Raw genomic sequence first — 12175 nt, 5'->3', positions numbered from 1 at the left:
CAGCAGATGCTGCTCCCTCAAGTTTTCATTCAATACATTTAAGTTCTCATTAAGGGCTTGTCAAAAGGCATCCAGAAGCAGAGAATCTGGGTCAGTCTTCATGCTGCCCCTCTTTGATGTGGACTGCAGAGAAGCAATTAGGGAAGGTCTTACACCACTCTAACAGAGGCTGGGACCTGATTTTGGAACGCTCGTCCGTGCTGACTGACAAAACTTGTGCTCACTGTGATACCTGGCAGGCACCCTGAAAGATCACAACCAGCCAGCAGCGCCGCGTCAGCCTCTTCAATCAGCTGCAGCAAGACGTGCAGCGGGAACCTCCTCACACGCTACTCCTGGTCTGCAGGAGCTGCCCTTGGAGCTGCGGGGTGGGGTCCCCTCCAGAAGGCAGGGGACCCCACACTACCTTTGCTTCATTTGCAAAATCAAAAGTTATGAGCAGTTTGTCATCTATGTCAGAGCTAGGTAGAAATTAGAAGAAAATCTACTTCACCATGCTCAGGTAAGTCAGAAGACGTGCACGCTGGCTGAAGCAGCCTCCTGCTCCAGCTGGGACAGCCTCGTGGTGCAGGTGAAGGACAGGAGAGGCAGCTGCCAAACCGCCGGGTGAACGCACGGGGGACTATCTCATGACAGCACAGCAGAAGTCCCTGATCCCACATCCCCTCCTGCCATGCTGAACCACTCTGCAACAACTGAAATTTTAGACAGATTCCTGCATGTAAAGCCATTGCCACCTGAGCAGCCTGCCTGGAAAGCCGGCAGGCAGTCGCCATCAGCCGAAGGCTGCTGCACTGGGACCAGCAGCACAGTGGGATGCCCTGGGCCAAATGCTGGGGAGCAGAGACGCTCCCTTCCATACCCCGCGGTGCTGTCTCCCTGCTGCTGACGTGCTGGGGTCACGGCTGTCCCGACATCCCAGGACACTACGAGCATCCAGCTCAGCCTCCTGACCATACTCTTTACCGAGTACCTCCTGGCAAAGACACCAGAGTCCCGCAAAGCAGCATGCGGGCTTGCTTGGGGCTTTGGCCGAACACTGCATACCCCTCCCAAACCAACTTAAGTGAAATATAAAATACGAGCATGGGTCAGGCCAAAAAAATTCCAGGCCTTAAAATACATGTCTCTCTAAGCCAGTAATTGCCAGGCAGCTCTGAGCTAACGACTCACTGGGAGGAAAGCTTCCTTCCAATTACCAGCCTCCTGATTTTACCACTGGTTAGCCATTCTCTGCAGAGTTCAACCGTCACTCCGGCTCCCGGTTCATACATTGCGAACCAACTCAATTTATTCTCATTATTTCCCCAAGAATATTTGCTTTTTTAAGCAGCTCTTGATATTTTCATTACTGCGGCAGCAATCTGTCTCTGTGACATTCTCAGAATGGAAACAGTGGACAATCTCCAAACCTCAGGACAAAGCCAAAAATATTTCCCTGCTTAATTGGTACTCATAATCATCCATGAGTTATTCAGATCAGCGTGTCTTTTCAGCTCAGGTTCCTGCAGAGCCAAGGCAGCAGGACCCCAAAGACCTGCACTTGCAGATGTCTCCTGGACCGCAGGCGATTCCATGCAGGACTCGCAGCAGAATTCCAGGACAGCTGCAGACATGTACAGCAAGGTGTGCACAGGGTAAATGTTTCCCAGTCTCCTCAGACTGGCCACTGCCTTGTCAGACATAAAATCTTGTGATTTCCCTTGCTTTTACACTACAAATGATTCAAGAAAAAATCCTACCAACGGTAAGTCCACAGTACTGATCTGCACGTGAATTCCGACAGAGAAACCTTGACCTCAAATGGTGATGGAGTTTAGTGGCGACTAGGAACCAGACTCGTTTGGATGCTGATAGGAATCCACTTTCAACACTTCTGGTTGCCTCTCCTATTTGTATCCTCCTACTGAATGTAAGTCTGTGAAGAAGGTTTTGAAACGCTAATATAAAAAAACCACTGCAACTTCTATGATGGCCAGACCAGTCCTGGATCATTCACCATTGAGACAGCAAGCCTGGCACCCAATCTGCCCGTTACACCGGTCCCCATCACATCTTCCTCAAGCAAAAGATGGTCTGCTATCAGTACCATCATGTTGTCCCTGATGAGGACAGGGCCAGGAGAGGAGCACCTGGAGAAGAGGAGCTTCCTCTGAACCCCTCGCCAATGCCAAACCCTTCCCGTGCCCACACAGCCCACAAGTCACTCGTTACACGCTGAGCAGCTGGCTCGCTGCGCCCATCTTGCTGCTCCATCACAGTTTCCTTGTGCTTTCCTGTCTGCCCACTGAGTCCCTCCTCTTGTCTCCCATCACACTGTCTGATCACCAGCTTTCAGGCTCGAGAGCCACGTTCTGGCTCTGTATCTGCGTAACGCACGGTACCGTGGAGATTTAATCCACGCCTGAGACTGCTGGGTGCTACCGCAACAGCAGCAAGGACCTCAAGAGGGAAAAAAAAGAAGAATCATCAGTAGGTCCGATCTCACCGACCTCACTGTGCAGTTTCTGGTTTGACTCCGATGCCGACGCCAGGCCTCTGGCACCACGCGGTCCAGCCTTGCGTGCCTCTCCGGACAGAAACGACGCAAGCAGCCCCGCTGCAAGCTGAGCATTCGTTAGCCACGCTGCTGAAGCGGTGCCCAGTGCAGGCACGTCATTTCACGCAAGCTGCTGGCCTAGTTCTGGGAAATAAAGTGACTGTGGGAATGACAGAATGCTTGTAGAGCCCGTCAGGCCTCTCCAAAGGGCGACCAAAAGGGTTATGGTGTCACGGTCCCTCTGACAGAGCTCACTCACCGCGCGCCGGTCGGTGCCACGTAGCAGCACGGTGGGGACACGGCGCGACGCTCGCAGGGAACAGGACGGTCACGGCCGGTGTTCTCCGGCTAACGGACACAGCGCGTGGCTAACGCGAACCGCGGGCGCAACCGCTACAAACGTGCTGTAAATCCGCACGGCCCCGATTCCCGAGGTAACAGCGCCCGTGTCGAAGGGGGAGCCGGAAAGGAATCTCATTCGCTTTACCACTCCGAGTCGCTCTGCCGCCTGTCAGTGCCAAACATCCCAGCAGGAAAACCCCGGGGAAAAGGAGCGCTCTGCTGCTTCCACAGCGGGCCAATGTCCTCCCGACTGCTCGGGTAAAACACGAAGGAGGACGCGGGAGGCGGAGGAGCCGGTTCCTCTGCAGACAGCAGCAGGGGAGGGAGCCGTGCCAGCAGCTTTGCGCTCCCATCGGGACCGCAGCCTTGACTTCTGGGACAAACCCCATCTTCAGTGGAAGTCTCAGTGTTGGATCCTTGTCTGGCTTATTACTCTGTCCCTTTCTTGCTTTCAGGTCTGCAACACACTTCCATCAGTGAAAGAGTGCGCCCGCAGCCACGAGGAAACGTTGCCAGCACAAATAAACATCATGCCCCCGACTACAAGAGCAGCGTATGGTCCCAACAGTTGGCATTAAGTTCTGCTTAAACTACTTCTCCAGAGGTTTTCCACTGACAGTCACGGACCAACAAAGAAAAAACCCAGCATTCCAACTCTCCTCTCCCAAGACTCCTCTGCAATCAGGAGGAGGAAAAAAAAAAGCTCATGAACGCAATCATAAAGCCAAAGGTCAGTAACGACTCCAGTCTGAACTACTTGCCAACGAAATTAAAGCTTAAAAGATTAAGACGCATGCAAGCTAACTGTATGACAGAACTAGGTTAAAAATAGATTACAGAAGTCCCAGTCTCTTCAGTAAACAATGTTCTACCTGGTTATTAAATCTCTGTTCAGTCTCCTCGTCTCAGCTCTTCTTTATTTGTAACATCTACTTCTTGGGTGTATTTTCACACCGAGATAAAACTGAGCGCGCGTCAGCTGACGATTCCGAGGCATCCCCAGCGCACACAGGGGTTTGCGTGACTCGGACAGAGCAGAGCCTTGTGAATTTATTTTCTTTACTCAAGTAAAAGAATACTGCTGGAGCAGAAGGCAGTAGGTCAGACAGTCAAGATAGTCCTTTTTTGCTGCAGTATATTGAGGAATGACACCTAGCCACCAACTAGACCCCTGGACAGAAGAAGTAACTGGAAGAGCCTCTGAAAAACCAAGAACGTCTCTGGAACGACCCAGCATTCACTGACCCCTGCTCCACCCAGAGCAGCCTGTCTTGTTCTGGGGAAAGGTGAAATAGAGAAACTAGAACTCAAATGAGAAACACAGCAGTGAAGTGGTAAGTAACAAATCAAGCTATGCAGATTAAAAATTGCTGTTTAATGCTGGAGTGACTTGCAACTCATGGCTACACTGCTTTTACTTAGCGCTTTTCACTAACCTCATCCTTCATCCTCTCCTGCAACACTGCGAATGGCTGCACCTTAGTGCTGGATGAGGACGGAGGAGGACTGGACAACACGCAGGAGAGAGCAGCAGAGCTGCAAAAAAGAGAAGAATCTGGACGGGGGAATTTTCAAAACTGAACAAACTCAGCTTGTGCTGGCTTGAACAAGAGCTGAATTAAGCAAGCACTGACTGCTTCCGAGAATCCCACATCCTTGCCGCCAAGGATGACGAGAGGGCAGTGGAAGGAGGGGAGAACTTAGGAAGCACAAACATGACAGTGAGAGAAGACAGGACAGAGAGACTGAGGCTTGGAGGGGACCCTGGGCTAAGGTCAACCTCCTCACACGCAGCTGGCTTGCAGTCATGGAAAAAGCCTAACGCAATCCGTCACAACGCAGATGGCAGACTCCATGCCTGCGTCTCTTCCCTGCTAGCTAGGCACGCATCCCTGTGAAACGCTGCTGAGCTCCCGTTTGAAGGGCTGCATCTGCTGCCACTTCTCTCTTGCAGCTTTCTCTTACTTTCTCCTTGCCATTAGAAAGCAAAACAGACACGGCAGCTAAATAAACAATGGTTGGGTGACACAACCCAACAACTGGAAACACACGCATTCGTGTCACAGGCGTACGCACAACTGAAGAAACAGCTACAGACACATCCGACCTGCACCACATCAGCATGCGGGGAATGAGGACAGTTCTTCATGTATTTCCATATGTGAAAACCTACAGCTTAAAAATTGCACTACTGCCTAGGGGAAAGAAGGCAAACCTTCCTCGGTGCGCGTGCGCACGTAAGGCACCGGCAGAATATTGCAACGGACTGCCAGAAGAAGGAAAAGCTTCTGAGGCTCACTGCCACGGCCAAGTGGGCTGCCCTCGGCCATCGGCACGGGGAAGCTTCATCCCTCTAAATATGCCTTGGTCGGAGATTCCAAACGCATCAGGAGTCGAGTTCTTCAGCTTCCAGAGGCCCAGTTTAAGATACTTCAAAAAGAGATCTGATTTTCAGAGTGTTTGGGTCGGCCATCGAAAGTGCAGGCAGCCTGCATCGACTGTCACTTTTTGAAAACTGGTCCTCCTGTGCCAAGGATAAAGACCTCAGGAGATTCCATTGCTCACATCAGTGAGAAGAGACAGAAATAAAAAAAAAAATTAAATCCCTCTAGTCCAGAATCCTCACTGGTGATCTGCAAAGTGTCATCAACACTAATTGGAAGAGAAAATCAAGTCACTTTCAGGCTACTGAAACACACGTTTCCACTTTTCAATAACAAACCATGGCACAAATATTTTTTATATAATCTAGAACCACCTTAGTTTTGAAATGAGTAAGCAGCCCATCAACTCTTAAGAGTCTGATGGCTAGAGGTCTCTGACTTACACTGGATTTGCAACTTTTTCAAATTTTCAGCACTGTTTAAAAACAAACAAGGGAGACAAGGGGTTTATAATACTTAACACTAACAGAAACGTCTTTATGGTTGTTTCAAGCAATTTTGCTTGCTTGCATTCGTTAATCCTTCCCTAGAGTTTGTAACACACACAGCTCCAGCTCTGGGCTGGCGCACACAGCCTCACGGTTAACCTCCCCAACCTGTTGACATTACTCAAACCAATCCATTTCCCAGCCCAGCTTTGTCCTTTCTGGCTGGGCCACAAAGAAAAAAGGAGCGCAACGATACAATAAAGCTGATTTTCATCTACATCAACTGATTTTTAGCATGAGAGCAGCTCTTCAGGAGCATTGCAACACTACCACAGCTATTTGGAAACCCTAAAGTGAGGCGTAACAGCAGACAATATAAACAAGTCATGTGGCTTTTAGACACTCATCCTGCAAGCAGCTCGGTCTGCAGAAATGAGTTTGGCTGCAAACGCCTGCAGAACCGGGGCTCTAGCTACCAAGGTGACAAATTCCGTAAGATTTCAAAATTAAACACATAAATAAAGAAATGAAGTGGAAGCTTTTCTAATTACTGCCTTGCTTGAGGGCTTCTGGCAGCCTCTCCCCAGCTCCTTCAGACTGACTGCTGAGCATTAGGCACTTCTCCCCGCACCCAGCGATGGCTCCCAGCAGCATCTCGCCACATGAGCCTGGGCAAGAGCCGGGCACGGCCGCGTCGCGGGGTGGCCAAACCCGTGCGGGTGCCTGCAGGCAGGGCGGCCAAGATCTCCACAGCTCTTCACGCCGATCTCCAGCACGCTCTGAGCATGGGTGGGGAAGCCTCCTACTCCAAAGGCAGCGGTGACAAGCACCGTAGCAGCGTGTCGAATCGAGATGCAGCATAGCCTGAGACCTACTGGGCGTCCGGAGCACGGAGAGTGTGTGGGCACGGAGGAGTTCCCATTTCAGACTTGCCGTGCTGGGTCAGGGAGCCTCGTTGTAGGCCTTCTAACGACTTCAGAGGTGCATCCAGAAGGAAGCCTCTTGTGGTGGCTGCAGCTCTGCTGGGATGACAAACCAGGGGTGGTGGGGTCCTCTGGCCACGGGCAGAGCAAGGGCAGATATGTTGCAAGTGCTCCAGCATGAACTCCCCACGGGGTACATCAAGTCTGCAGCTGGCAGAGGAGATGACAACAGCGGAAAAAGCAATTGCCCTGGCTCTTCAGGAGGCTCCTCTACCTCCGAAGGTGCGTCCCTGGCGTGGGTAAAGTCAGCCAGGAGGAGTCAGGTCAAGGAGCCACAGAGCAGGACGGCGAGGAGAGGAGAAGGGATCTAGACCACTGTGGGTCTATGGGAAAGCTGGATGCTCGAGAGACAGCCGTGGGGTGGATCCATGATCCAGGTGGAAAATCTGTCTGGAGAAAGCTTTTCTCTCAACACTCAAGAAATGAGGAGTGAGGGGCTGAGGAGACAGAGCAAATGGATAGAAACCTGGAGCGTCTGGGTGCTTAGGAGGAACATCATCACGCTAGCAAAAGCAAGCACTAAACGTTAGGAGATGAGGTAGTTAAGTCATTTGCTTAATTCAGGACAAGAATGGTCCTAGGGACAAAGCCAGGGCTCACCACGACAGAGGTGTTCTGTGTCCCCTTGCAGAAGCTGGAACGCGAGCTGGGACCTCGGAGAAGAAGAGAGGCTCATATGGCTAGAGCAGCTGAACGCTCCAAGCAGAGCTGGGCTGCATGAGCACTGCGATGGCCACTGAAAGCAAGGACAGCCCAGCAAGGAAACCCTTGTGCAGTGCTGAGGGGCAGCGGGAGCAGCATCCGGAGCCAGAGGGAGCTGCCCTCTGAGCAGAGCACATGCCACAGGATGCTACACGTTCAGGTGGGAAAACAGGCCTGTGTCAGCTCTAATTGGCCTCTAAAATGACAAGTTATTCTTTTGTATTTAATCTCTCCGTGCTTTGTCTCCCCATCTTTAAAACATCCCTTCATCTCACAGAGGTTTGGGGAAAATTAATTAATTGTTCATCAACTGCTCAGATACAATAGCAATGAGACTGGCAGAAGTTCAAGAGGAAATTAATAATTCTGCCTCTGGAACAGGGCTTGAATAGAGCCTGGTAAATAAGGCAGAAGGGCACACACCGAACAATGGGGAGAAAACAAAATAATGAATAGCTGCTCATTAAGTGAGCAAAGTCCATTCTGCGCGCTGAGGGAGGCGGAACCCTGCGGAGAAACCAGCACGGGACCCGTAATGAAGGGCTGGATAATGCTGCACACGCACCGGGGGGGCAAATTAAGGCTGCACAAGGACCTCAACGCTGCGATTTTGTAACTTTTCAGCGTTTGACTTTCAGCCTTAACAATGCTCTTTCAAAGCAGTTTTAAGGTGCATAGTGTCATATAGCGGCGTGGGCATCACACTTTCCTCCTCTGGCTCCGGCAGTGGGATGTCTATTCTCATTTATTATGAGAAGTGTGCACTTACCAGCCATTAAAGGCTTAGAAAAATAATCAATTAGAGTTGGTGTTCAAGTAAACGCATACCAGCTTTTTGGGGCTGTGGGCTTGTTTCTTTTTTTAAACCAGGTGCATGTGGCCAAACCCAGTATTTTCTTAAGCCAAAGAATAATACATCCAACAAAGCACATACATACCACAACGTAATTTAAAAATAAAACATATCCTGGAGAGAGCTGGTCAGTACTTTTAATTCAACCATTTACCAACCAAAAAACAAACAGAAAGGCTTTCTTGGGATACTGAACAGTTCTGCAAAAATATAGAGCTCTCATGGAAAGGCTGTGGAAGTCCCCTGCGGGTTTAACTCCGGGTTTCCCGAGCACTCTGCCAGCAGGCAGCTGCCCCACCACCTCTGGCACAGTCGGTGCCCTCCCCAGCCCCGCACCCAGCACCCCAGGAGGGGCTGGAGCAGCCCGGCCACGGTCACGGCTCGCTGAGTGCTGCTGCCCGTGCTGCTCCCCTCCGCCTCCTCCACTGCCGCTATCTCCGAGCGACCCGGCATCCGAACCGCAGCTCGTGCTGCCGGGTGCTGACTGGCTGATGGGATCCCATCATGCTGCCACAACTGCAGCTGCAGATCACCCTCATCGCCACGTAAAAGCTCCCGCTGGAACACCGCTGCTGCTGCTGGCGGGTGTTACAGGACAGCAAAGCACGGCTGAGAGCACCCCCCGCCCCCCCGCAATTCCCCTGCGCGCTAACCGGCGCTGCGACCATCTCCAAACGGTCCCTCTCCGTGCCAGAGACATTCCACGTCTAGAACGGACAGTGCGGGAGCAGAGCATCAGCCCTTCCTGACCACCCCCCGACAGCAGAGCGTCTAACGACGGGTCCGGGGAACGCGAAGGCCACACGCGCATCGTCGCATCGAAACCGCCGCAGGCACGGGCTGAATTCTCGGCTTCTCTCCTCTCACCTGACAAACCCGAAAGCCGTCCAGCCCCGAACCGAGACACCTGAACGTCACTTTCCAGGGCAGAGCTCCCAGAAAACAGGTCTGTGCCCTGAGCAGCCGGAGGGGAGGCTCACAAGACAGCCAAGGCTGGCTGGTGAATCCTTGCCCACTGACTCACCGGTCTCATCTGATGATCAGAGGACTCCAGCTGCTGACCACAGGTCTGAGCTCGAAGGAGAAAACCCTGCTCTAACCGACCGGAGCACGGCGAGCGCCTCAGGCTGACCGGCTGCCTCCAGGCTCACCCAGCCCAGTACACGGCAACTCAAAAGTGAGATGCAGGTCCCCAGCAGAACTGAAATCCAACCGCCAACCAAACTTAGCACCAATGCTAGTGCATCTATGGAGACATTATTGATAATAAAATCAAATACCTACTACTGCTAACACAAAACAAAAAGATTATTCAGGCCAGTAAAAGTAAATGACTTCTTGGTGAAGGGTTGGGAGTGGGAAAAAATGAAAAGCCCAAACCAAAATGGGATTTTATCTTGAATACTGGAATTATTTAAACTGAGGTTTCCTGTTTGCTTGTTTAAATCATGATTCCACACAGCGACATCAATCATTCCAGTCCTCACCCACTCTCTGTGGGTTAAGCTGCAGCAAACAGAGGTGAGGTGACTTGATGAAACCACATGCAAGTCAACAGCAGAGTCGGGGAAAACAAAGTTGGGGCAAATCAGTCCAAATCTCAGTTCCTGGCTTCAAAGGGACTCGCGGACCACGCTTAGGATGACTTAAAGCAGCCAATCCCTGCTTTGAACTTCTGAAAGCTACCATGCCTGGAAGGCTGAAGGCACTTACCAGAGCATTTTGGCTGTGTTATATCCTTCAGAAACACCCACAGATGGTCTCTCGAGAAGACTGACATTATCAGTCAACCCCCAAACTCTAGCAAACCTTTTCCACTGAAAGCTGGGATTTGTAGCTAGTTTTATACCAGGTTTGAGGCATGTAATCAATGCCACGGAGAGTAAAAATCAGGAGAATCAGCTCCTCTGCCATCTTGCTAAACAGTCAATCGTCTTCATTTGCTTGAAAAAAGCAACCTGAGCAAAAAGTCCTACTGACTACAGGAGAATATCTCTGGGGAACACAGCTTCATGCTCTGGGAACGCTCTGGTCATTAAAAATCATCCCAAATCAATTGGGCTTTCACAGTAAGTTACAGGAGAACCACTAACATATTGAGCATGTGTAGCTTCCAGCTGCATGTTCCCGTGCAAATCTAGGGAGCTTAAAGTAGCTAAAGTGGCTTAAAGTGCCTAAAGAGTGCCACTGGGGGGCTTTTCCTGAAGCCTCCCCATAAAGGTGAAAGGTGAAAATATTCACCTTTATCCTGAAAAAGTTCATTGCTAAGGCAAATAAAATTGGATTACAAACTTTGCCAGGAAAGCCCCATCTCTCCGCATGCTTTCTCATACCCACCAAGTTATACCGGCCCCTCCTCTCGAGTTCTTCTTCCGGAGCTGGTTATCCCATTGCCCTGTACTGATAACGTTATCCTGCGCCTCCTCTTTACAAATGAGTCTGCACAGGACCATTTCCAAGAACATTTTATGAGACTATAAGAATACCAGGCGTGTTGGCAAGAGCTGAGGTGAATGCAGATTCAGATATTTAATTATACAGTCAATCATATGCAATTCAGACAGCGGCTCAGATCTCACAGCTTAATTACTTTAATTTCAGACGAATAGCTTGTGTTGTCATAAGTAGTTTGACATGCTGGAAAACAGTCAGAAAATATACTAGGAATGGATATCCTTAATGCTAGTGAGAAAAAGAGTTGAGGCATCCTTGGAAGTATTCAAGACCTGACTGGACAAGGCCCCGAGCAACCTGATCCAACACTGAAATCAGCCCTGCATTGGGTTGGGGGGTCGGAGCGGTGAGGGCTTTGGATCAGAGACCTCCAGAGGTCTCTTCCCACATAAACCATTCTGTGATTCTGGATATAGGTAACGGGATAAACTACAAGCAAAGACTGTATTTTTCTCATACAACTTCATAAGTCATGCCCATGGCCAACATCGCCGTGCCAGCTCAGCACGCCTATCTGGAACGCTCTCGCACAAAGGCAGCATCGTTTGCGATGCTCCAGAAGCGTCACCATTCTTTCAGAGGCATCTTACACGGCTCACCAAAGTGCAGTTTTACTGGCCAGAGGCACAGACGTTTCCTGGCTCCTCTGGTCTAAAAGAACCAGATACAAACGTCACAACGCGTTTTTCAACAGCCACCAAGAGGAGGTGTTAAATAACCAACTTTTATTCCTTTGACCACCCACATATCTTGGGCAGCTTAAAATGCCTGAGTTGACATTTGCTGTTCTGCTTTTCATTTCAAAAATGCAAGAGGAATAGCGCAAGGCGCTATTAAAAAGAACAAAGCCAGCGAAATTTGTGGCAAGGTTGTGAACCTGGCAGCTGATTCCACAGTACAGCCAAGGCACAGGATGAAGCAAGAACTGTGAGGAATCATTAAATGCTCTTACCTGTCCTGCAAAGAGCCCACACACGCCAATAATACAGAGAATGTTAAACACAGCCGAGCCTACGATGGTTCCAACGCCTACATCTCCTTTTGTGATAAAAACACCTGAAAAACAAGTTCAAGGCAAGCTGTGTAAATTGGAAAGAGCAGAATTTTTCCACAAAAAATTGCAGACCTCACACCCCATTAATGAATCTAAAGGCATGTGCCAGTTCTGCCACTTTTTCTCATATTTAATAGGGCAACTTGCAGAGAAAGGTACGAGGGTGAATGAAGGTGGCAGAACTTGCTTTCTGAGGGGACCTGAATAGACTGTCTAATGAAAACCGAACACCTTAAACATGTCCAAGTCACCAACCTCCTGGTTTTGTGATCCAACGTTATGGCAACACACATAAAATACTGCCATAAAAGACAGTAAGCTCCATGGGAGCAGCGAGTTGGACACAAATCTGCAGCAAACTATCTCCCATAAGACA

The 12175-nt window shown here is 50.2% G+C and overlaps 1 protein-coding gene across 1 annotated transcript in view; it reads right to left on the bottom strand.

The window, feature by feature from the left end:
• Positions 1 to 12175, bottom strand: part of SLC24A3 (solute carrier family 24 member 3) — a 156715-nt gene that overhangs the window by 34947 nt on the left and 109593 nt on the right. The window contains exon 6 of the mRNA XM_086626594.1: positions 11698 to 11801. Coding sequence (XP_086482720.1) covers positions 11698 to 11801 — 104 coding nt within the window. The remainder of the gene's footprint in view (positions 1 to 11697; positions 11802 to 12175) is intronic.

This window comes from Tauraco erythrolophus, chromosome 2 (assembly GCF_009769465.1).
Source record: "Tauraco erythrolophus isolate bTauEry1 chromosome 2, bTauEry1.pri, whole genome shotgun sequence".
Lineage (NCBI taxonomy): Eukaryota > Metazoa > Chordata > Aves > Musophagiformes > Musophagidae > Tauraco > Tauraco erythrolophus.
Note: the sequence above shows the minus strand (reverse complement) of the source record. Positions and strands in the feature narration are given on the sequence as shown.